Source organism: Ascaphus truei, chromosome 1, assembly GCF_040206685.1.
Source record: "Ascaphus truei isolate aAscTru1 chromosome 1, aAscTru1.hap1, whole genome shotgun sequence".
Taxonomy (NCBI): Eukaryota; Metazoa; Chordata; class Amphibia; order Anura; family Ascaphidae; genus Ascaphus; species Ascaphus truei.
The window spans coordinates 458,794,953-458,822,368 of record NC_134483.1 but is presented as its reverse complement, the minus strand read 5'-3'; the positions used below and the strand labels follow the sequence as shown (position 1 = coordinate 458,822,368).

Below are 27,416 nucleotides of genomic sequence, written 5' to 3'. Positions count from 1 at the left end.
AGACAACTTGAGGGCATTCACTTGAATTCACTCAAATGAATGAGCTGTGAGGTTTATTCTGGTGCCAGAACGTGCCTTATGTAACAGAACAGCAAATATGGACCAGAAAGCAATGGTAAAATGGTTCTGTTTTTGCACCAGCTTTTCCTAGTTCTTTACTCAGGAGACTTTTAGAACAAAGCTGCTAAAATGTTTAAATGACAGTTACATAGTTATATAGTACTGTAGATGACGTTGAAAAATAACATATGTCCATCAAGTTTAACCTATGCTAAATGTAGATGACAGATACTTTATCCTATAATTGTATTTAGAGTATTTTGATCCAGAGGAATGCAAACAAAAAAAAACCATCCAAGGCTGTCTCATAAGGGACAATTAAATTTATTCCTGATTCCTAATATTGGCAATCAGATTTCTCCCTAGATCAACATCCTTCCCATGTTTACTTATTTCGTATACCCCTTAATACCTTTCCTTTCTTAAAAGATGTCCAACCTTTTTTTTGAAGATATCTATTGCATCTGGCATCACAGTCTCAATGGGTAATGAATTCCCCATTGTAACTGCCTTGAATGTAAAGACCCCTTTCCTTTTGTTGCTGGGGAAATCTTCTTTCCTCCAACCTTAAGGAAGGATACTGTGTCATTTGTACTGTCCTTGGGATGTATAGTTCTTTTCAAAGTTCCTTGTATTGTGCCTGAATATATTTGTGTGTATATATGTGTATGTATGTATATATATATATATATATATATATATATATATATATATATATATATATACATATATATATATATATATATATATATATATATATACAGTATATATATATATATATATATATATATATATATATATATAGTTATCATATCCCGCCTATTTTCTAATGTCAACATATTTAATTTAGCTAGCCTCTCCTCGTAAGTAAGATTTTCCATCCCCTTTATTAATTTGGTGGCTCTTCTCTGCACTTTATCTAGTTCCATAATATCTTTTTTATGGAGTGGTGCCAAAAACTGTTTTCCTTATCTCCAATAATTTGGCTGCCCATCTCACACTGAAAAAGTCCTATATTTTAGTTTCTAATCTTGTTGTTATTAAGGTACTTAAATAACTTTTAAGGGTTGATCTTACTTTCTTTTACAATCCTTTTTTCATTTGACATTTTTGCTGATTTGATTGCCCTTTTGCTACTTTTGTCACATTCCTTATATTTGTGATATGATGCCTCTGTCCCTTAACATATAAACATACTCCACCACCTCTTATAATTACACAATCCCTTAGAAAAAGGGAATAACCCTGTAAATTAACTGCCCAGTCATGAGTTTCATCCCAACCATGTTCCAGTAATGCTATGAACCAAAATGATATTTAGTTATGTAATATGACTTTTCCACACTATTTTTACATTTGTTTTTATTTTTTACCTTCCAATTGTAGAATGAACTGCTTTTATAAACACCTAATGTGTGACCTTATGTCAGTACATGGTAACGTCCTCTAACCAATGAGCGAGGTGTATTCATTTTAGTGAACCAATTTATCGCCACTTCTTTTGAACACATATGCACAATCCGCCATATATGTAAAAATACACATAATATATGTAATTATGTTATAGGCATTTGGGGAGTGTATAAAATAAGTATTTACTTTATTCCTATACGTGTGCTATATTTGTATATTTTAAATTTAATGTGCAGGTTTATATGTGTGAAAAAAGTTGGACTGTTACTTTGACCCTCTTACAAGCACTTAATAATGACATTGGAACACTCATTTAATCCACCTCTTTAATCACCTTTATAATGGGTTATTGGTAGACATTGACTGACGAGTGAGCGAGCTAAAGGGAGGTTTTCAAAGAAGCCAGACCTATAGAATGATTGATTGAACGTTAAAAACCCAAGGTATCTAGTTGGTTCATTTCTTGTGTAACAAATGTATTGTCAGTCCAGTACCTGAACAATAGAAAAACCTATTGGTAGCTAAATGCATCAGTGCAAACCAATAGGGCTGGTGTTACAAGCAGTCCTTCAGGCGTGGGATGTTTTGGATATATTCTTCTGTTTGTATTTGTGGTGGGATCAGGTTAATCCGTTCTAAGGAAAACTTGCAAACAGTTTGTCTTTGCTTGAAATGGCTACACTTTGGCAGTGTTGACATTTCAGCTTGTGGAACTAGAAAACGCAAAGTGTATTTAGTGCATGACCTATTGTTAAGGAAACTTTCATCTTACTACCTGATCAGATGCTGAATGCCCTTTAATTGAGTTGTTTGTAAATGGTTGCATATCCCTTCTCACCACATAAAACAAGTTTTGTATAATTTAAGAAAATATGTGAAACATCATTTATTACCTTTCCCTTACGTCTGAAACTCCGTTGTTTTTCTTGACTGTTTTCATATGAGCACAAAAATGTGGTCTGAAATGTTAATGTTTAGAAGTTTGAAAGTTGACTGTCCATTTTATCATGCATGGTTGCCATTGTGGTCTTTGCATTATGTATTTATTAAAACTGGTAAAAAAAAAAAAGGACAAAGCACACCTCACAAAACTGCACAGTGTTGCATTTATGGCCTCTTTTCAATATATTCCCCTTGTTCAGGATGTTGACTCCATTCACCTGAATGAGGCTGAATTCTTTAAGAGCAAGGGGAAGACACCCTCACAGTATGTTAAATAGGAGCCTGAACAAAAATGAGAAACACGCGTTCAACCTAATAAGTGTCAGCGAGACGGCAATAAGTAAATGTGTAGCAGTCTGTGTCATACTGAAGGAGTTTTAAATATATATTGTAACAAGGCTAGTGTGTGTGATACCTCTCTTAATATTCAGGCATACACAACATTTTCCTATGTTGACTTTTAATCCCGCCTGACGAAGTGTGTGTATTACAGCTTTTATTTTTAGGGCATATGACTCCCTATCTTCAATAAAGATTTTCATGTCATCAAGATATGCTGCTGCGTAATTTAAATGGGGTTGCTGGAATTGGGATGGGGCTCCATGTAATCCAAAGGGAAATTCAGTATATTGAAATTGGCCATCAAAGGTTGCAAAAGCTCTGTTTTCTTTGCCGGACTTGAAGTCTTTACAAATATGTATACTTCCATCTGGTGTAGGGACTAATCCAATAGGCCTACACCAGTTACTGGTGGACACTTCTATAACCCTTAGCACTATCATTTTCTTATCCTTGGCCCTGATTCTCGTCTGGCTTCTGGAAATCTATAGAGCCTTAGTCTAAAATGTTATGCTATTGGTGTTATCATATTAGGATACATACACTGGCGACACACTTTATTCGAGCTTGGCTAGTCCCACGAATTCGGGTATACCCGGGTGTATTGAGGTTTGTGACTGTTTTCTGCCCGAGTACATTGAGTTATTTTCCAAGCAGGGATTGAAGCATTTTATTCCCGCTGGCTGCAATACTGCACAGTATATATATATAAACTGCATTACAATTCATGAATTTATGCCATCTGGTAGACACGCGAAGCATTGCAGCCTATTAAATCCTAATCATTATCATTTAACAGATCAGCCGCCCATCAGCCAGGCATGAACCCAGGCTGGGAAGGCAAATGCAACGGGGCTTGTCAGAGGTTAGGAGTGGCGCATTCCAGGTATCTGCCAGGTACATACCGGGTATTTGCTCGAATAAAGTGTGTCGGTGCAGTAACGGTTATAAGTTATACCCGTGTCTCTGAGAACATGCACTGTCATTTTTACTACAGTATCTCTTCATTTGCCATCCAGGTAGGTCTTCTATTTTTCCCCTTTTCCTTGTTTTCATTGCTAAGTAGGAAGAAAAGTAATGGCTCATAAATCTCTGTCATTATCGTGAGGATCTCCCTGTCTTTCCAGGCCTTTAACATGTTTATATGGTAGATCTGATGGAGTTTTCTTCTACCTGGTCTGCGTGTCTAATTTACATCTCCCAATTTCACTTCATATGGCCCCTGCCATTTGGCCAACAACTTACTTTCAGGGAAGGTACAGTACATGATCCCTTGGCTGGAGCTCCCTTTTGGATTCCTCGGCTTTCTGTGTGTTTTCCCTTGATACTTGTCTCACCCTCTCTACCCTGTCCCTCATTCTGGATATGTGCTCTACTAAATTGTAGGTTTATTGAAATGTGCTTCCCCAAATATCTTTAGCAATATCTAAAATTTCTGTACTTTATATCCTATACAAAATATATATATTTGAAACAAAATAAGATTATTCTCTCTTGATAACTATGTTGTTGTTCCCCAATTATAATTTTTTGCTGTCCGAAAGCATTTTTTAAGGACTGATTATTAACTTTTTACCTTCTAATATCCGCAACATAAACGTCCAAGTCTGCCATGGGAGCCTCACCCTGGGAACACCATTTTTCCTGGGACATCTTCTAACAATTCCACCACATTCCCTTAGGTACAGTATGATGAGGATTCTCACTGACAAGTTCTTGTTGTGACTTATCTGCCTTTACTTTTCCGCTCTGTCTCTGTGGTGATAGGAGGTTAACCGGGTACTTGTAGTTGCCCTGTTCACTTCAGGGATTTTTCTTCAGTTTACTGACGTATAAAGCTTTGGGTCATAAAATGGTGATAGTTACTCCAAATCCACTGACTTTGGGTAATTTCTGGCTCTCCGCCGTCTCTGGAAGCTTCAGAAATCTTGCCATTTGGCCGAGGTATGAGAAAGGCAGGGTAGAATTTCAACGTACAAGGTGTATATTATGTCTTCTGCTTGTAGTTGGAGATAGGCAGTGGTATAGGTATGAACATCACCATAGATGCACGTAATACCGATCCTCTGGGAGTTGTTTACTTTCTCAGTCTAACAGATCTTGAGCCCCCAAGGCCTGTATACTGCCTGGGTCAATGAAACACAAACGTTATTTTCTTTCTACAGTCACAGTCATCACAAGTTGTGGTGCTATTTCTGATGTGCACACACTGGTCATTAAGTTACATTCACTATGATGTAGAGGGATATTTTGTTTTTGTTGGTCAGTGTAAGCCAGATTACACAGCATGGGTTCCAGTTTCTATGGACAGTTTATGTCTTTATGGCCTCACTCTCTGCAACTATAACATTGTAAGCCCTGAGCCAGAGGTGTCCTTTTTTAGGGAAAACTGCACTTCGGTACTTGTACGAGAATTCTATCCTTCATCCTGCACTTATGCTGCTCTCCTGCCGTCTTGGGTTGAGGTCACTTATTCACCTTGCCATCTTGTGGGAGGTGGCTTGTATTTCCCCTGGTCTATGTGTATCCGTTGTGAGAAGTTCAGTTGTCAAGTTCCTTCTGGACCAGATCTTGCGCAGTAAGGAACTAATCAGCTAAGCGAATAACAAACAGAGTATTCAGGTCTGGATGCTGCCTTTACACAGTGGCATGTGTCTCAAGGTAATGCTTGCAGGAACTGTTCAATCATGACTGTTTCTGCCACTTCCAGTCGTGAGCAACCAATAGACTTCAGCCACCTCCAACACAAGTCTTTTAAATGATGTAAAAAGCTCACATTTCTTACATTCTCTCCTTTTCCTAATGGCCATTCTCTGAGCCCTTGTTAGTTCATTTCTGGGGTTGCTCTCAGACAGCCAAGTATGACCTTAACTTCCGCATAGGAGCTATCATCATATGGATTAGTGCCCGTGTAGGCAGCTTGTGCTTCCCAGGTGAATAAAGGAGCCAGGTAGATGGGCCACTTTTCTGGTATCCAATGAGCTTGCTTCCCTCACTATGTGTTCAAAATGGGACCCACAGGAGGCTTTGACGTCCCTTCAGACCAGGCGGATTTATTTGCCACTAGAAGAAATATAAACTGCACCAGTTTTTAGCACATGTGCTACATCAGACTCTAATATTGCACTGACAATCGGCTTCACTAACTCTTCCTATAACCGCTCCTCAAACCGCTCACTGCAGCATGTGGAGCAAAGCACAATTAAACATTGACGCAACGTGACAAAGAGTAACAAATACACCATTTTCACTTGTTCCAGGTTGCAAAACGTAAGATATATTCCCGATGTTGTAATACCGAGTGCATGAGCCAACTCCTAAGTTATCCGACACACAGACATTTGCTAAAATAGGCTGCTCCGTGTGATATCAGTAAAATCAGAAATCTCATCCCTTTTTGATAATTAAGTGCTATTTTCCTTTCTCTTCAATCATATCCACTATTTATACTGTAATGAACGCACTCTACATTTACTGGCCAATGCTACAATCTAACTCTCTATATAAATATGTGGTTTGCAGTATCTTTGGTTTCAGAAATTAACAATGTGAACAGGTACCATATTTGTGCTAACACACACTGAGATATAATGTTATCTTTTGTGCAGGCTGATTTGGCCGGTATTGCAGGTCTTTTGTATAGCCGGCCCCTTTTAATAGCGTTAAAATGTTAAATAAGGTGTTTGCTTACATGTTTACCTAGTGTGTCTTTCATGTAAGTAAACACGCTTTTGAAACTGCCTTTTAAGTTTTCTTTTCCCTGGCTCATAAATGATGGAAATTCTGTTTAGTTAAAGTCTAACATCCATCCCATTCTTCCGCTAAGGTTAACTCTTTCTCTGCTTTCTGTAAGGGTCTGATTTTTTTTTTTTTTTTGCAGTGTACAGTAGGAGAAACATATATACAAATGAACACAAATTAAAATAATTATTGGCTTTAACTATATATCCTGTGCTAACGTTTATCATGAAACTTTCAAGATATTAATCTGGGGTTGTGTTCCAGACATTAGAAAAGTATCCATGTTTGCTTTAATAAAAATGTCCATAGTAAGAATAAATCGGCTATCTGATTTAGGATATAGGAGCAATCCATTGAATATCCTACATGTGTTTTTTTTAATATATCAGTTCTGTAGTATTAGATAATACTGTAGTTACTACATTTTTTTTTATTCAACTCTTAATTTTAATGAGCAATCCATTGATCTCTGTAGCATGCTTTAACACACTTCCCCAGCAGTGCAAGATATTTGTAACAGTTTCCTGTTTGTCATTTTTTGTTGCCAATATTCCCAGCAGTTTCAGCTGCAAACTGTAACAGTAGATATTCCCCTAGTAATATAAGGATATACAGTATTGCAGCTGCTGAGTTACTGTGCACTGACTGAAGCATTGATTGAAATGAAAAGGTACTAATTTAGTGAATGCTGGGAAGCATGATCTTTGCTGATCGATCACGGAGAACTAATAAATTGCAGCTTATGTAATTAGTTTTCAATAAAGGTAATCAAAGGCTGCTGATATTAAAACAAAAACTATTTATATTTATTTATATATTTTTATATATATATATATATATATATATATATATATATATATATATATCTTGAATTGGCTCTTTTATGCCTGGAGCGCTCTTCTTGATTTGGCAACAGCAAGATTTGCAACTGACTCTGAATGTTACCCCCTTGCTCTTCTGCGTACATCAAGAAAATGATGGTGGGAGCAGAGACATTCACAAGAGAAGGGACTTCCAAAGTGGGAACAGCAAAGGGGAAAGGATTAAAGGACAAAGAGAAAGCAAAGTGTTAGGAGGACATGCAGTGCTGTGATGGTGGGGAATGTTGTTAACCAATTAAGTGCGAGAAGGCTCCTGCTGCATTTCCTCTACTATGGAATGCAGTTAATATATTTTGGGTTGAACTTGTCCATAATATCCTGCAACTTAAATGAATGAGATGTGTAGCTTTCGGGGACAGAAACTCCATAGATGTCTGTGAAACCACTAAAGACACATTTGAGACTGCCTTCCAGTGAATGAGACAAGGTGCAACTAAGTGTGACTTGCCAGACTGGTGTGTATGATGTTATGCAAAGCTACTTTATGCCTGGATTCACAGTTTACTGTACCTGTCTGTCCCCTAGGAAAACTTTCTGCTCTCCACAATTTTACTTAATTTCCCTGAGAGGGAAGGTTTCCCTTAAGGTAAGTTTTAAAAGTTGGCAGCCATAACCTACAGAGAGTTCTTAGCTTCAGTGTGATAATGCGATCTGCAGTTGCAGTAAACTCCTATTACTGGCAGAAGCACAGAGAGATATGGAAGTTCAGATTAGTACAGGAAATATCATGTTACATATTACAACCTTCTAAATGACTTTTATTCATCGCCTGCTGATACTTTCATCTACTTATCTAGGTAAAATCATAGAGGAACTAACACTGCCTTTTCGGTTTGTTCCCCAGGGAATCTCATTTGATGAATTTAGATCTTTCTTCCAGTTTCTGAAAAACCTGGAAGATTTTGCAATCGCAATTGCAAATGTACAACTTTGCAAGCCGGTCTATTGGCCAAGGTGAGTTATGGTAAATGACTGAATGATGTGACATAAAGCCTAAATAAAAATATATCCATGGAAAAACTTTACAAATATCATACAAGATCTGATGGGAAGATTTGAAGGAACATGGCAAAACGATACCTCCAACAACACAAAACCACGATCTGACAAGAGAATAACATAAGGGAATGGAGCAGTGTGCAAGAATAATGAGATTAACATATATGGGCTTATGCAGAGAGGTACGTACCAGAAAGGCTTAAATTCGCCACAGGATTGGCATTTAATTTTGTCCTATGCAGGGTACTCCCGGTAGCGCGGTGTGCATGAAATTGTTAATTAGGCGAGTTTTCACTTGGCGTGAACTCGCCATTCTGAGGCGCGCGGTATTTGGCCACAATACAGCCAACTTTTGTTGGCGGGCAAAATTTCACCCGAACGCGCCATTTAGTAGCTCCGATTGGCGCGTACATGCGCATCGGAGCTACTGGAATCGTGCATGTTTTTGCATTGGCGAAATCACGCTTCTCGCCACACGTCTGGCGAATTTGAATTGGCCCGCCAAGTTCTCGCCACTAACTGTTTAAATGCGGACATTTTTGCCACAAACCTGGCGAAATTGAACTTAACTTACCTCTCTGCATAAGCCCCATAGTCTGGTATTTTAGGCCTAACAGTTGCCATACCCGGCTCGAACATAATGAAATAAAAATAAAACACTCTTGCACACTCATCTACAATAGCACAAACGAGAGGAAACCCTGCTCTTGTGAATCCCTCTTTTATTTTTGTATTATATGACGGGTTACCCTACAGAGTTGAAAAACTATACGTTTTTGTCGCTGGAAATACTGTTGACAAAATGTTACCTGATGTTTACATCTCAAAATAGAATTCTTTTCACGAACATGGAATAACTGTACCTATGAAGTGTTAAAGGTGTGTATATATATAAATATATCTCACAAAAACAGTGTCTCTTGGAATGTTATCTAAGTAAAACTCTTGCCTGCTTCATTCATTGTAACACCGCCAGAAGAAGAGATCAGTGTATCTCGAAAGCCCGCACAAATAAAAGCATTTTGTTAGTTACAGAACGGTAGTCGTCTATTCATGTTTGATAATTAAGCCTCTCTCTCTCTCTTCTCTCTCTCTCTCTCTCTCTCTCTCTCTACTCTCTCTCTCTCTCTCTCTCCTCTCTCTCTCTCTCTCTCTCTCTCTCTCTCTCTCCTCTCTCTCTCCTCTCTCTCTCTCTCTCTCTCTCTCTCTCTCTCTCTCTCTCTCTCTCTCTCCTCTCTCTCTCTCTCTCTTCTCATCTCTCTACTCTCTCTCTCTCTCTCTCTCTCTCTCTACAAAATAAAGAATTTGAAAGTAAAAAATAGTCACAGTGGGATTAATATTGTATGTTAAAAGTACTTGCCGACTAAGAGGTCCTGTGTGTAACAAAGTTTCCCCTGATGAATTTACGCACTGTTACCATCTCTTTTCTACACATTGTCCCTGCTCTGTATTTACCAGTGAGGATCAGTTGCTAGACTTGTAGATACCGCTGTGGTTTTGCTGTATATATATATATTTATATATACTGCATATACTGAAACACATGACCGGGACCAACACATTACTCGGACTCCATTATATTATATAGATGAATTATTATATTCTATGACTGAACCTGATGGCCCAGTCAGCTTTACAATTGCGTCTGACATACAGTATACTGACACTGCAGCACGTTGTTCTGGGATTCATTTCTCACTTGTTTTATACTATACGATAACATATTACAGGGGAGCGCAAACTTTTCCTGCTGCGCCCCCCTGTCTGCCTGCTCCAGAGCTCGCGCCCCCCCTCTGCCTGCTCCAGAACTCGCGCCCCCCTGTTGCCTGCTCAGACTCGCGCCCCCCCTGTCTGCCTGCTCCAGAACTCGCGCCCCCCCTGTCTGCCTGCTCCAGAGCTCGCGCCCCCCTGTCTGCCTGCTCCAGAGCTCGCGCCCCCCCTGTCTGCCTGCTCCAGAGCTCGCACCCCCCCTGTCTGCCTGCTCCAGAGCTCGCGCCCCCCCTGTCTGCCTGCTCCAGAGCTCGCGCCCCCCCTGTCTGCCTGCTCCAGAGCTCGCGCCCCCCTGTCTGCCTGCTCCAGAGCTCGCCCCCCCCTGTCTGCCTGCTCCAGAGCTCGCGCCCCCCTGTCTGCCTGCTCCAGAGCTCGCGCCCCCCCTGTCTGCCTGCTCCAGGGCTCGCGCCCCCCTGTCTGCCTGCTCCAGAGCTCACGCCCCCCTGTCTGCCTGCTCCAGAGCTTGCGCCCCCATCTGCCTGCTCCAGAGCTCGCGCCCAACCTGTCTGCCTGCTCCAGAGCTCACGCCCCCCTGTCTGCCTGCTCCAGAGCTCACGCCCCCCTGTCTGCCTGCTCCAGAGCTCACTCCCCCCTGTCTGCCTGCTCCAGAGCTCGTGCCCCCCCTGTCTGCCGCTCCAGAGCTCGCGCCCCCCTGTCTGCCTGCTCCAGAGCTCACGCCCCCCGTCTGCCTGCTCCAGAGCTCGCGCCCCCCTGTCTGCCTGCTCCAGAGCTCGTGCCCCCCTGTCTGCCCGCTCCAGAGCTCACTCCCCCCCTGTCTGCCTGCTCCAGAGCTCGTGCCCCCCTGTCTGCCCGCTCCAGAGCTCGCGCCCCCCTGTCTGCCTGCTCCAGAGCTCACGCCCCCCGTCTGCCTGCTCCAGAGCTCGCGCCCCCCTGTCTGCCTGCTCCAGAGCTCACTCCCCCCTGTCTGCCTGCTCCAGAGCTCGTGCCCCCCTGTCTGCCCGCTCCAGAGCTCGCGCCCCCCTGTCTGCCTGCTCCAGAGCTCACGCCCCCCGTCTGCCTGCTCCAGAGCTCGCGCCCCCCTGTCTGCCTGCTCCAGAGCTCGCGCCCCCCTGTCTGCCTGCTCCAGAGCTCGCGCCCCCCTTACACAATGGGACCTCCGTGTTGAAGGTACATTTCTTCTAAGAAACATAGTGTATTGAATTTGCATTGGAATTAAAATATTTAGTCATTAAACATATTTGGCTCCATTTATAAAAGTTGTGTAATTTAATTGCTTTTGATATTAAAGTGGCAATCAGAGCTGTAATTGTATGTTTTTATCACTCCACCCCCCCAATTTTTTTTTACAAGATGGGAACCAGCAGAATAACACTATTTTCAGCTCCAGGGCTATCGATACTTACCTGTGAAGTTATCAGCTTTTCAGACCCCCTCCAGGGGAAACAAAATGGCTGCTTATATGCTCTCGTTATGCTGGGCCAATAGAAACCTGTCACACGAGATTTACAAAACAGCAAGTACCTTTACCGGTAAGTATCCCAGGTTCAAGCGGGTCCCCAGAGCTGAAAATAACACACAGCACCCTCTGGTTTCCATCATGCAAGATAAGGGGATTAGGTAGGGGAGTTTCCTGCTTTAAGAGCAATACAGCAATTACAAATATTAAAGAATACGAGATAAATACAGCTTTCCACAAAAATGCTATGGCTACTTAACTTGTACTTTATCTTCAACAACTAAAAAGTTATCTTGTTGTAGTCCTGACTCGCAAATTGTGCCTCGTCTGCCAATTTGCTTTTACATTGCGCCCATACCACCTGGCACTCCTATCCAACAGCAGAGTGCATTATTGGTGGATATGATTCATGTTGGGTATTGTTGCAATTTTTACTGGATGTTCATATGTATATGACTGTGCCATTGACCAGAACCGTAACACAACATATCACAGGCTGTCCGTTGGTTTTAATAGTAACACTAGCACGGTACATCACAAGGTGTTAAACTTCAGGTATCTATAGCTATGGTCTTAGTAATAGACTTTGGATTTTAGTTGTCTAATTTAATAATAATTGTTGGGGTTTCTTAAGTATATACATAATGCAGTATGTGTATACTTGATTTCACTAACCGTGCATTTTTAAGAGGCAGTTGAACAAAACAGGAGCTGCCATTACCCTTAAAGAATCATGTTTGCAATCAACTGCAGTTGACGTTGTGCTGTCTACATTGTCCCAACTTGGACAATATTAATCTTCAGCTTTCCCTATGGGTGGAACCATGCTTGTATAATATCCATCATTTGAAAACCATGATGATCTATAATATCCATATTATAAAAAACATCCCAACTAGACTGGGTAAGGTGAGAAATTTGAGCATGGATTTTGTTTTAATAGCCATGTATACAAATTACAGACTTTTGCCTAATAAAAGAAATTAGGTTGTCATGGCCTTTAACACGTTATTCCAAAACGTTGCACGTCAAGCAGCAGTTCATACTGAGTTTGACCCCCTGAATATGATCCATGCTGCACAGCAATGAAAACTGAAAATACAGTACAATGCTCTGGTCATCCAGACGATTGCAATATGATAAAACGTAGGTGGGAGGAACATTAGCAAAAATAATTAAACAATACACCTAGATTTTAACATTCTACATATGTTACAATAATATGGTTGATAAAAGAAATATATATACATATTATTTAAAAAGTCACACCCCCATTCATAGCATTAACAGTTTTGCATGGATCAATCCTGTGCAGTGATTTGTTTTCCAGCCCTCAAATGATACCTCATGAAAAATATGCTACAAATCACTAATATCTGTGAATGTAGGGGCATCTTTGGATGCATACGTATACCGTAGTTGCAGTGCCCTCTTTGTACTTGTTGCTTCTTTGGCAAGAGGTGTTGACTTAGTAACATTTCCCAGGAGAAGCTGTTACACGCCTCTCCATATTATTTGTCAGGAAGCATGTCAACTTGAGGATTAATGTTGGATTGCAAACAGATATTTCGTAGGTGACCTGCCCTCACTAGTCTTTTCTAAGCTAAAAAATGGTGTCATTCCACTTAAGGAACAACATTTATTTTATTTAAGTGACAGAGGCGCGTGTTAGATTAGCACTACAATTGTAGTATGGTAACTGAGACAGAGGTGTCGGGTAGTCTTTCCCACCAAATTGAGTTTGCCGTTTCAAGACTATATGCATATTTGGTAATTGATCTCTTGTGAATGTACTATGATACATATATAAATGGGAAAACGGTAGTTTTCTTATGCGACAATAGTAGTGATGACGTTTTTTTTTTTTTTCATTGTTGGGCATAAAACAGCGGATGTTACAAATAACTGTATATAACCAAAAATCAATGCTCATGTTAGTGAATTTATAAGGATAACAGGAAGAAGAAAACAATAATTGCCATATTAGTAAATGAAGAAAGGTACGTATTCAATGAATGTATCATCGCCGGAATGAATGGAACATTTCTAAATTTTAAGACAGCAACTGTGTAAAGAGCTACCATAGCCTCCAGGTTCTGTACACATCAGACATCTAAAGTTGTGGAAGTTCTGCATGCGATCATTTCATCTACAAAGAACTGTCATTGGGCTGTTAAATGGTATCATGGCCTGCAACAAATCTATACTTCTCCATGCACAATATGCTATCAGAACAGTGAGCTTGATTTACTAAAGATTTTCCTCTTTATCATAATGATCGGTTTACTGCACACCCTTTATTCGTTTGATCTGTTCTTTCTCCACAGATGAGTTCAAGCGTGCTGTATATGTAGCTACAGGCCTGAAGCTGTCCCCGCATTTGGTGAACACCGTTTTCATGATCTTTGATGTTGACAAAGATGATCAATTAAGCTATAAAGAATTTATTGGCATTATGAAGGATCGGCTGCACAGAGGGTTCAGGGTAAGATGTTTGTTATTAAACTATAGTTAATCTAAAAGAGCCCTGCCAAAGCGATTCAAAATATCTATGTAGAACATAGCTTCATAGGAACAGTGTGTCATGAAAACAACCCTAGTAAAATAATGCATATGCCATTTATATACGTCTCACATCCCTCCATACTTACTGACTTCTTGAACAAACCTTGTACTTTCCAAAGCACCAAAAAGACCAGTAGTAAAGGTACTGTGTTGCCAAAACCCTAAGTGGAAGTTCAGTTGTCTCCATTTGTAGGTTGAAAGAAGGTCCATTAGAGTTTGCTTGGATTATAAAGTGTCATTTGTAAAACAAAAACTATGGACCCTAAAAATAGAAACCTGCTCATTGGGGAGAGAGACAAGGAAAATGTTACAGTATAGCTAGTTGTTAGTAATGTTAAGCAAAGTTACAAAAGGTCTCACAAATATAACACATCTTAATACACATATTTGACATGATATAATAGAGTAACAATACTGTATATGTTGGAAAATTCATCACACTGCTAAGTTCTTTCATCATTTGTGGTTATTTCGCAAAAATAATTAGCTAAATATTAGTGTTTTTGGAAGGGAAGAAGAAAATCAAAACACTTAAAACCAATATTAGAGCTCTTGATTGCTCATCACTTTAACGTTTTTGGAGCGTTCACTACCATTGACTTAAATGCCAGTTACCGCTGGATCGTCAGTTACCTGCCATTGACTTGAATGCCAGTAACCGCCGGATCGCCAGTTACCTGCCATTGACTTGAATGCCAGTTACCGCCGGATCGCCAGTTACCTGCCATTAACTTGAATGCCAGTTACCGCCGGATCGCCAGTTACATGCCATTGACTTGAATGCCAGTTACCGCTGGATCACCAGTTTCCTGCCATTGACTTGAATGCCAGTTACCGCTGGATCAACAGTTACCTGCCATTGACTTGAATGCCAGTTACCGCCGGATCGCCAGTTACATGCCATTGACTTGAATGCCAGTTACCTGCCATTGACTTGAATGCCAGTTACCGCCAGATCGCCAGTTACCTGCCATTGACTTGAATGCCAGTTACCGCCGGATTGAGGTGTGATACCTGTCACCACGACTTAATGAATCCCCGCCTATGAGAGAAAAGTGGAGCTATTTTTTAAAAGTGGTCATATATGGTCATATATCTCCACACTGCTACAGCATAGCTAGGAAATAACCATGAATGAAAAGCATAAAATGCTACAACAACAAGATATGAGTATTATTAATATGCTCCATTAGAACACCTGATCCACCCTACATCAGTGTACAAAGCAAATCATGTGATTATTTCTCCGCACAAATGTTTACTTATTTATAAAGCAATCCTCCAATTTGACTCCACATTACATTGAAGAGGAGTTTCCACAAATTTCTTAAACTAAATACGCCAGTCCTCAGAGGCCATCAACAGGCCAGGTGTTAATGCTATCCCTGCTTTAGCACAGGTGGCTCAATCATTATTGGCCACCCCTGGACTCCATAAATGTTATCTATGACGCATTTTATTTTTTCTATTATATTTTTTACTTTCCAGTCTTTTTTTTATTTTTATAGAACTCTCCACATTTTTATTCTTTCTATGCACTTTAACTCAGCAAAGAGGCGCTGTGTCTGTTTCTGATTGATTGTCGTTGTGTTGGATGCACAGTTAGGCACTTATCAGATAGAATCCAGTCTTAGATTCACGTTGCACGTCGCCTGCCATTCACTTCAGTGGCAATCACATCATTAATCTCCCTGGGAATTCTTTCATTGATAATCTGATTGCATGATGGTTATATAATAAATACATAGCAGTAAGTATGTTTTCATTCCTATTTTGCATCTAAAATATGCCTGTAGAACGTTGTGTTAAATGTGAGAGTAGAACTGTAGCAGCGTAATAAGTACGTTTGGAAACCTGAAGGGCCCACTTTTTATCAATAAATGACCCAGAGGTTTTCCTGGAATAGAACTGCAGATGAAGTTAACATTAAGAGGAAAGCATCTGCCATTTGCAAAAGGATCGTTATACCTACTGTTGAACAGACTAGTGAAGCGCTGTCTTTTAAAAAAAAATCTTGTGTAGAAAGTTTGGGCAATAACTTCGGAATCTGAATATCCCCATATGTGTGCCGATATAATGTTGTACCAGGTTAAATAAAAGAAGATACTGGTAGATAGAAATGTGAGAAGCAGAGATTGCTTTTTTAAAAATACTGGATCTTTTGCTGTAGTACTCTTGAGACATCTGCTTTGCTAACTTGTTGGTCTTTGGCCAGCCTTGAAAGTGGTGGATGTTCCCTTTCGTTACAGAATCCCTTCTGTCTTCAATGCCATAGAAATATATATTTATCTGACATGAATTCAGTAAGAACAAGTGACCTACAGGTGCGACGACGAGTTTTCTAAAACTTGCCTTGGAAAATCTGGGGCAATCCCCAACAATACTCGTCGTCGCACCTGTACCACCTGCAATCCACTAATACAGCTTAACAAAACGGGGTAAAGCCATAAACAAAGAACGGCAATATGTCGATTACTTTTGACGGCAAGTAGGAGATTCTGTCCCCTTCATGTGCTATTGCACCATCCACAATGCCTCTAACTGAACCATAACAGTTATGTTTTCTTGCAGAAACTATGATTACATTTGATAATGACACACTTTCTATTTATGAAGAAGAATTCATCTTGCTTTTATAATTATTTAAATCACATTTTAAGCATAATGTAAAATGCCTCCACAAAACTTTGGAACAGTATTTTTGTGGGGCTATATTAGATGTGTTAAACTGCCACCTGCTGTCCAGACAGTGTATGCAAGTAGTGCTGTGTTTATTATCAAATACACAATGTAAGGAATTTATAAACTTTTTGCATTAGATAACTGGCAATTTGTAAATTACATGTGCAGAGGTGCTCATAATATACATGCAGTAGCATTCTGAGGACCTTTCATTGCTACACAGTATATCCGCAGTATATGTGAACATTATAAAGCTATTTCTAGTGAGAGAAAAAAAGGAAATTGTCATGTTTCCATGCTGCAAATTTAAATAAAAATATAAAATGGAAGAAGGATTAACATGGGATTCAACCATAGTTTGAGGCCAAGGGGAGAAATGTCCCAGAGAGCCAATCGCCCACATTGCAATCCCATTTGGTCTGTTGGAAGGTGTTGACTATGCTGCTGCAGTAGCTACAGATTATTATATCTGTAATACTGATAGACAATGCATCTCGTCCAGTGGTAGAAAACCATTTTGTATTTAACGAACATGTAATATAAAAATGCTAACTTCTTGATGAGTTCATTTTTACAAATATGATTGGGGTAAAATATCAACAAGAAATCAGTCATATTAAACAAAATGAATGACTTTCCATGATGTTACAGCTTACTCATTGGGTTTTAGGGGTATTGACCGATTGGTGAACGTTGAAAAGTGTAAAAGTATGTGACTTGGTTAGTTATATAGGTGACAGATTTTTAAATGATTTCCTACTGCTGCAAATAACCCCCATTTACCTTTGGAAAATCTCCACACCGATTTGCCCTCCACTTTTATCCAACAGATTACATAATATAGCCACGGCCCCAACTCCTTATAATTTGTCACCATTTTACAACCCAGGCTCTTGCCTTATGTAGTCTTTTCCCCCCCTTTGACATTACAATAATCTCTTTAGAGACTTTACAAGTGAAGGGTCTGAGCTTTTCATGGCAGCCGACCTGGCTCCAGAGATTCTCATTTTTAGAGGGGGCTGTTGAATGATTTCAAAAGAATCCACAAAGGAGCAGATTATAACTATGTAATTGAGCCACTAAAAAGTTTTACTTCCTTCATTTCCCTCCGTTTCTTCAAGAAAACTGTTGGAAGTTTCTTAGAAATCCAATACTTCAGCATGCCAAATATATATTTTCATGCCCCAATACACCTTGAACTTTGAAAACATAACTACAAACTAGAAGAAGACAGAATTGAAATGTAAATCTTGGCATTTAGGTATAAATAGTATTTTGTCTTGCTTTGTTTGATTTATTTATTTTAGCCTTGATATTTAGAACCTACAGTATACCAGCTCTCACCTGACCTTCCTTAAATTTTACCCCACAAATCAAGCATCCCAATAGCCTGCCCTCATGGCTAATGTCCCACACTCAGTCACTCCTACCACCCATTGTGACCAAGCACTGTCATCTACAGCACTTACTCCTTCACCTGCTGTCTCTGTAAGTTTCCCATTAAACCTCTTAGATTGTAAGCTCTTCGGGGCAGGGATTTCCTTTCCTATTGTCTGATTTTGCTGCACATATTGTATAATTATAATTCCCTGTACTGTATTCTTTGTTAAGCGCCGAGTACACTTTTGGTGCTATATAAATAAAGACATACAATACAATACAATATACTGGAATACTCCAATGTTAATAATCATGTGGAGGATAACCACACTTGGTGTGTGTGTGTGTGTGTGTGTGTGTGTGTGTGTGTGTGTGTGTGTGTGTGTGTGTGTGTGTGTGTGTGTGTGTGTGTGTGTGTGTGTGTGTGTGTGTGTGTGTGTGTGTGTGTGTGTGTGTGTGTGTGTGTGTGTGTGTGTGTGTGTGTGTGTGTGTTATATAAAAATTGAAAAGAGCTATAACATTCACGAATGGTTTGTGAAACTCATCACCATGAATGATTGAAAAAATAAAATTAGGCTTAGCACTATTCTCTTCTGAAAAAACTAATCACAATTTCTCCCCTCTCCTTTCAATATTGTGGCTTTGCACTTGTCTTTGGCTGCTTCACATTCTTTGCATCTGCACACTCCTTTCTTCTGCTCCACAGGGTTACAAAACTATACAGAGATATACCACTTTCAAAGCCTGTCTGAAGAAGCAGCTCAATAGCAGATAAGTATGTGATCCCCACAAATGTTTTCTTGTGCACTTGCATGATGTTTGTAATGCTTTCCATGATATTTACTATTCTAACTCTGGATTTAAGGCAGTCGCAATTCTGAAGAGAGAGAGATAGTAAGGCTCAGTTCTCAAACTCTATATTTCCCAAGTGGAGCAAGATGAACACTATTCATCACTTACAGCACACATAAGGGCAAACAGTTTGTAAAGGCTTTAGTTGCACAAAAAGGTCACTGATGCCACTGTAGACACCAGTGAAACTTCTTCATACCCAATTTACAAATTCGTATTTTATGCTTTAAGGAAATAAGAGGTTCATTTTAACATAATTCATTTTCTGCTCTACAAAATGTAAATCCGTCGATTGGAACTAAAATAATTGTTCAACTTTATCATGAAGTATGTCATACTGTACCACCATCACCTATTCCACTGAAGTCAAAAGTGTGTGGCACTTAAACTTTTTTCCTCAAAGTTACCGGTAAGTAGCTTCTGTTTTTTTTAAAAAAAAAGGGAAGTTTAAGTCTACAAAAAAAATTTTTTAAGTAGCATTACCAGCAAGTTCAAGTTGGTCTTCTGGATGCAAAACTTTGGCATAATTGGAGCAATAAAGATATCCAGTTTATTAAAGAAAAAAATCCAATTAAAAGCAGTGCGATTTTTTTCTTTAATAAATCTGTTGTATTCCAGCAGACACTTTTCGGAGCCTCAAGACATCTCACTGTTTATTCAAGAACTTGGGCCATAAGTTGGTTTCTAGCACTGGAAAGGGGCTTGTGGGGTACCGCTGCTATGTAAACATGGCACTTCATGCTGAATATTAATCAAACACCATATTTTTGTACATGACTGCTTTTTGGGGGGAGGGGAGAGAATTTGAGGTACTCTTTTTTTCAAAATACTATATAAAGTTACTATGTGCAACAAGACCTGTCCCATAAAACTTCACCCCACAGAGATCATGTGATAGGACCTGGAGACTAAGTAGGTCATTCAGCGACAATCTTTTGGGATACTGTACAGCTGCTGTCTTAAAAGGCAGTACAATTAATATATATTTCGGATAACTTGAGAGTATGGCTGACCCTATAACAACACTCTAATCTAGTACTACTTTTACTAGAATGAACCATACAAGGTCATATAAGTGACCAAAATTCCCCCCCCCCCCCCAAAACCCCCACAACTCCTTCACTTTTTCTGTGCTGAATTAGAGCAGGATTGATCCTGAGTAACCAATGGCAGATGCCTGGTTCAGAGTATATTTCACTTGTTTGACTGCTGTAAGAGAGCCGGTGTATGCGGGGAACATTGTGTGTCATAACAAGAGTGTTCTAAAGGACCCACCCTTTACACACACAGACAAAATCAATGGAGCCACTTTACCTTTGTTTTATAAGAAGGCCTAATATGGATTTTAGACAGTTTGCAGACTAGTTCTATGTACTGTCATTCCATTTTTTATTTTTTTTAAGTTTGTAAAAAAATAACTTTTGTTTCTATAAGAGAAAAGCACCATGGTCATTGCCAAGCTTTTGTTCCATCACCAGATGATAATATAATGCCAGTGCCTGAGAAACACTTCTGACTGATTAATATGTGTCTATTTGTCAACAGGAGCCCCCTAGGCATGGTTTGAAGGACTACTATGGGTGTGTAACATCTGTAACAAGAAAACACTTCAGAGATCTCTTCAGGAGCTTCCGAAGCAGAGATATGTTGAGATAGGAATGCAGCTGTTATGATCCTTCTTCTTTTAATTTGTGTGCAAAGCATGACCACAGACACACAACATAGCTCAACCAACTGATATATGTCACTACACTTGATTTTTACACTATTTATCCATTAATGCACCTTTTTCTTTTTAAACAATGATCTTGGTTTTTAGAAGTCAGAGGTACAGTAAGAAACATGGACATATATTTTTTATTTTTAATGGAATTTTAGATATTGACAATAAGTTGATAACATTTATCTTCACAATTTTATGTCTTATATCACAACAACTGTGTGGCTTGGCATAGTTTTAGTAAACAGAAAAGCCCGAAATAGTCACAGAGTATGTGCTTCCTACAGGCAGCTGTGGCTATTATCTGTACATCTAAGGATTCCTTATTTCTTAATAAAGAGACTCCGTGGTTCATGTTTCTTGCCATGCAGGTAGCACAGTGCAAGAAACCTATGTACTTAGAGTTATATGTAGACTGTTACAAATGATTATATCGTTTGATATAATGATTACACTGTGCTTTACACTTTTGAGCTGGTACACAAAAGTACATGATAGGAAAACGTGTGCTAAAAAGAGAAGGAGAAACAGATGGAAAAGAAAGCGAAATATAGCATCATATTGGAAGAAATAAATGAACGGAGATTGACTTTGAGAGTATGCTGAAATCTGGGATGCGTTGCAATATAGTCTTAATTATTATATAGTCTTAATATATTACATTATTTGATTGTTTTAAATAAATATAACCTGCCTTCACAGTATATTGTACATATTCCTAAAAGCACAAGCAGCTCACAGAATGACAGAGTGATTACTGCAAAGCCCCACTTCGAGACGTACTATTTAGCGGGAGTAATATGAATCCACTCGGCTACTGCGCCGACTCTACAATTTGTAGGGTTGGTTTAATAATGTAAACTGTGTTTGATAACTTCCTAACACAAGTAGCTTTGTGCTAAACAGCTTTAAATGAAGCCATTTCCAGTTGCAAGATTGAGTAGTTTGAATCAACAGGAGAAAGTGCCAAATGCTGATAGAAATAGTTGAATACAGTGAGCAGGCCTTTACATCTCTCTTTCTCCTCCAGCAGAATCACAAAATAAATCTCCTTCCTGTGCCCCTTATATACCGTGTAATCTTGGGCAAATCATTCTCTCTCTTTCTCTCTCGCTTCTCTCTCTTCTCTCTGTCTCTTCTATCTCTCTCTTCTCTCTGTCTCTTCTATCTCTCTCTTTTCTCTGTCTCTTCTATCTCTCTCTTCATTAAAACATGTATTCTGTATGTCAATGTCCTGAATCTTTCTTGGTAAAATAACTTAAAACATTAAAAAGGCCATGCAACATATTGGGGTTAAAGATGCTATTCTATTTAAGTTAAATATTGCCCTTTTATCATTGTCTCCGCTATAAAGCCAAGTGTTGAATAATAATTCAAAATGTTAGCATAGTTTTATGGCATCAGGTAATAAGATTTAACCCATTATGTATCCCTGCCATTCATTTGCTTTGGTTCTATGTGACATTCCACCATTAGCACTAAATTCTCCCTGCAATTGTGCAATAACATATATAGACACAGATTAATACACTTGGACGTTTTGCAGAAGTCTTTAACAGATGATGCATTAATCAAAGAACAAGTAAGAACAGAAGCAGAGATAAGATCAAAGCTTTATTAACGGGTACGACTAGAAGGGATAATTGAAATATATTTTCCCATCCTTCTCTTTAATGGGTTAACGGTAAAACCTTATAAAGCCGAGTTTCTTTGACTTTAGATTGTCACTTCATAATTCATCTACCTACCTTAACTGTGTTATCTGCGGCTATTATCATCATTATTGCTTGTTCAGTAGCAGCAGTGGCTGCAACATATTGCAGCGTTAACGACTTTACTAGGCCAGAAGGGGATTACATAGCTGTCATTGTGAAGATTTATTCTCTGTAATTGTTCCATATTCAATAATGTAACATGCTTCAAACCACTTATGTCGACATATTCATCATAAATACAATAAAACATAACACTAACACTTAAAAATGAAAAATGTTTTTAAAGTTGCAGACGGCCCAAAACAGTGCACTACAGTGCAAGCCAGGAATCAAAAACATTAGATTGTATACAGTAGGGCAGGAGTGCTCAACCCCAGTCCTCAAGCCCCCCCTACTCCCCCAACAGATATCCCAGCTTCAGCACATGGGGCTCCATCACTGATTGAGCCACCTGTGCTGAAGCTGGGATATCCTTAAAACCTGACTTGTTGGGGTTGGGAGGGTGGGTGGGGGGGGAGGTCTTGGGAACTGTAGTTGAGCACCTCTGATATAAGCCACTGAAAATGTAATAAACTGAGAGGGATTACCATTTCACACCCATAATAAGTATATTAGCTTCATTTTATTTACAACTTCATTGCATTTATAGCACTAAAATGTGCAGTAAATGTATTCCTGTCAACCAAAGAATGGGTATGTTCACTTATTTATTTGAATGGAATTGAAGGCCTTTAATGTATTGTATAACGCTCAGTGTTTTTCATTATACTGCATGCTGTACTGTTAATTGAAAACATTAAACAGTTGATATTAAAATACAGTTGTCTTGTGTTCACTATAGATAATTAGCAAACTATCCTCGGTGTATAATCTTAATTTATTTATAATGTTGCTTAATGAAGATAATTAAGTGCTTTGAGGTTGACCTTTTAAGAGATTTCCTTTAAAGGCAATTACACTACACACATGCTTTATTTTGGTCAGGTGAATGAGGAATGGTTGCCGTTTCATGCACCTATACAACATTCAACGGAGAATTAGATCATCACATACTGACATTTTATATCAGATAAAAGATACACTGAATGTTGGGGAAATAATACACCCCTCAGATACTACACAGGATGCAGGGCAACCCATCCTAAAAACAAAATTGACATAGGTGAGATCACACCGCCCCTTTTGCTGTGTCTCATATATATTATATATGTATGTACAGTTAGGTCTGGAAATAATTGGACACTGACACAATTTTCATAATTTTGGCTCTGTACGTCACCACAATGGATTTGAAATGAAACAACCGAGATGCAATAGAAGTGCAAACTTTCAGCTTCAATTCAAGGGGTTGAACAAAAATATCGTATGAAACGTTTAGGAATTGCAACCATTTTCATACACATTCCCCTTATTTCAGGGGCTCAAATGTAATTGGACAAATTAACACAATCATAAATAAAATGTTCATTTTTAATACTTTGTGGAGAATCCTTTGCAGGCAATGACTGCTTGAAGTCTGGAACGCATGGACATCACCAAACGCTGGGTTTCCTCCTTTGTGATGCTTTGCCAGGCCTTTCCTGCAGCTGTCTTCAGTTGTTGTTTGTTCGTGGGTCTTTCTGCCTTAAGTTTTGTCTTCAGCAAGTGAAATGCATGCTCGATCGGGTTGAGATCAGGTGATTGACTTGGCCATTGCAGAATATTCCACTTCTTTGCCTTAAAAAACTCCTGTGTTGCTTTCGCAGTATGTTTTGGGTCTTTGTCCATCTGTAATGTGAAGCGCCGTCCAATCAACTTTGCTGAATCTGAGCAGACGATATATCCTTATACACTTCAGAATTCATCCGGCTGCTTCTGTCGTTTGTCACATCATTAATAAACACTAGTGACCCAGTGCCATTGTAAGCCATGCATGCCCATGCCATCACACTGCCTCTACCGTGTTTTACAGATGATGTGGTATGCTTGGGATCATGAGCCGTTCCAAGCCTTCTCCATACATTTTTTTCCCCATCATTCTGGTACAGGTTGATCTTAGTTTCATCTGTCCAAAGAATGCTGTTCCAGAACTGGGCTGGCTTTTTTAGATATTGTTTGGCAAAGTCTAATCTGGCCTTTCTATTCTTGAGGCTTATGAATGGTTTGCACCTTGTGGTGAACCCTCTGTATTTGCTTTCGTGAAGTCTTCTCTTTATGGTAGACTTAGATAATGATATGCCTCCCTCCTGGAGAGTGTTCTTCACTTGGCTGGATGTTGTGAAGGGGTTTTTCTTTACCATGAAAAGGATCCTACGATCATCCACCACTGTTGTCTTCCATGGACGTCAAGGCCTTTTTGTGTTGCAGAGCTCACCAGTGCGTTCTTTTTTCTTTTTTTCTCAGAATGTACCAAACTGTTGATTTGGCCACTCCTAATGTTCCTGCTATCTCTCTGATGCATTTTCTTTTTTTTTGCAGCCTAAGCCCTGTTTCACTTGCATTGAGAGCTCCTTTGACTGCATTTTGTGGGTTCACAGCAACAGCTTCCAAATGTGAATGCCACACCTGGAATCAACTCCAGACCGTTTAACTGCTTAATTGATGATGAAATAACGAAGGAATAGCCCACACCTGTCCATGAAACAGCTTTTGGGTCAATTGTCCAATTACTTTTGGTCCATTGAAAAAGAGGGGGCTACATATTAAAGAGATGTAATTCCTAAACCCTTCCTCCAATTTGGATGTGAGTAACCTCAAATTAAAGCTGATAGACTGCACTTTAAGCCCATATTCATTATTTAACTGTAACTTGAATTTATTTTGGTACACAGCCGAAATAACACAACTTGTACCAGTTATTGTAATAACAATTGGATAATAATTGTATCCAATTATTTCTGGACCTAACTGTATATCTTTATATAGCGCCATCTAGGTACATAGTGCTTCACAGCAGTACAGATGAAATCTTTGGTTCCGTCTCACCCTCCTCAGGGCTCTCTCCCTCCCCCCACACTGCGCGCACGCTTTACCCGGCTTTTTACAAGCAGTAGCAGATGAACACCCACCGCGGGGGGGGGCACAAAACCCACCACGGGCAACCGGCGAATAGCCCACAGAGCGTCCCTGGAGAGTGTGTTGGAGCCAGAGACTTATGTAATACACGTGACATAATATTATAACACATAGTGGGAATAAGTGCTTCAGGCATGAAAGTAACAATAGGAAAAGGAGTCCCTGCACCAACGAGCTTACAATCTAAGTGGTAAGTAGGGAGAACTTGCAGAGACAGTAGGAGGGTGTTCTGGTAAGTGCATCTGCAAGGGGTCAAGGTCAGTTTATTATGCCTGAACAGTTGGTTTATAGGACATTATGTGGTACTCGTGTCGGTATTTCCCCTAGGAATCAGCGCTTAGGTTTGAATAGGACAGAACTCTCAAATGAGTGAATGTTTGTATGGCAACTATACAGCACATTTGTCAACAAGAATGGGCAGACTGTGGGCCAAGTGATACTTCTCTGCCATCAATTACTTGTGTCACTGACATTGGGGTTGCATGTCCTATTACGAAAGGCGAGTGCTTTCATTGCACAACCTCATTTGAAATACGGTAGCCTAAGAGAATGTCTGCACTTGACAAGCTCATTCATTCTTCTACCATGGTACTGTCTGTTGACATAAAGTAGTTTAGATTATATGAACAGGACATAGATGCTGTTTTAGCAATATGCTCTACCAAATACAGTTCTTCTATCATGTGTCTCATATGCATCGATAACCTACATGCACCAAACTTCAGTATGGAAAAACTATGCATTAACAGAAAAAAATGCATTATTTTAGTGGATAATTCTTGAACATGTTAGCACATAAAATAATGCATATTTTACAGTGTGTATTAAATTTATTGCACAAACCTACACATGTGCATAAAATTCCAACAATTTACCAATAATAATTTATTAATTTTGATGCCACTAAACACTGATATCTGGAAATATTGGGTTACTGCTAAAAATTAGCGCACATTTTTACCACCTACAGTACTCGAGACTGGCGTTGGGTCCATCTTGCCTATGTATATAATGGCCATTTTATACATATCGGCAAGATTAACTAAACCAGCCTGAAATACATGATACAAATACAGTATGTTTAAAGAATAATCTGCAACCAAAAATAAACACATCCAAAGTGGAATATTTGATTATCCCATGAAGACATTGTAATATAAGAACAATACAAAATACCCCCATAAAGAAATAGGGGCAAAAATACATTTATCAATATGGGGCATGTACTGATGTAAAAAAAATACAAATATATTTAATTACAGCAATAGCTATATCCAGGGCCGCTGACGGGGGAGAACCCAGACAACTGTCTCAGGCCCAGCAGCTGTGGGGGGCCCAGCCGGCTTTGAAAGTTAAGCCTGGCCAGAGGTCGGGCCCAACATCCACGTCTGGCTGCTGGGCCCAAGCTTTTCCCCGCTGCAGTGGGTCTCCCTTCTCTGGTGCCTGGCTGCCTCCCGTGTAGACCCCACCCTGCGTGTGCACCAGAAGTTGGGCCCAACTTCTGCATTTGCCTGCAGGATCGGCGCTGCACCGGAGGAGCCTCACCCTCCACCCCAATGTAAGTGTATTGTATTGGGGGGCGGGGTTATTATGTGTTTGGGGGTGTATTATGTGTTTTGGGGGAGGTAATCTGTTTCTGGGGGATTGTGTATTCAGTGGGTTAGAAAGTGTATGTGGGAGAAGGGAGTGATAGAGGTGGTGTTGGGGAGAGAGCAGGAGGTGGGGTGTAGGAAAGTGGGGGAGGTGAGGTTTAGGGGAGAGGGGGAGGTCAGTTGGGGGTGTGGGAGTGGGAGGAGGGAGAGAGAAGATGAGATCGGGGTGTTAGATAGACGGGGGCCTCGCAAGCCTGCCGACACGGAGTGGGGGGGCGTCCAGTGGAAATTCTA

The 27,416-nt window shown here is 39.7% G+C and overlaps 1 protein-coding gene across 1 annotated transcript in view; it reads left to right on the top strand.

Annotated features, from left to right (window-relative positions):
* Positions 1 to 23,292, top strand: part of MICU3 (mitochondrial calcium uptake family member 3) — a 172,230-nt gene extending 148,938 nt beyond the window's left edge. Inside the window, 5 exon segments of the mRNA XM_075565887.1 lie at positions 8,221 to 8,289; positions 8,291 to 8,330; positions 13,890 to 14,047; positions 18,896 to 18,964; positions 20,587 to 23,292. Of these exon segments, the coding sequence (XP_075422002.1) occupies positions 8,221 to 8,289; positions 8,291 to 8,330; positions 13,890 to 14,047; positions 18,896 to 18,964 (336 nt within the window). The 3' untranslated portion in view covers positions 20,587 to 23,292.
* Positions 23,293 to 27,416: the final 4,124 nt, after the last annotated feature.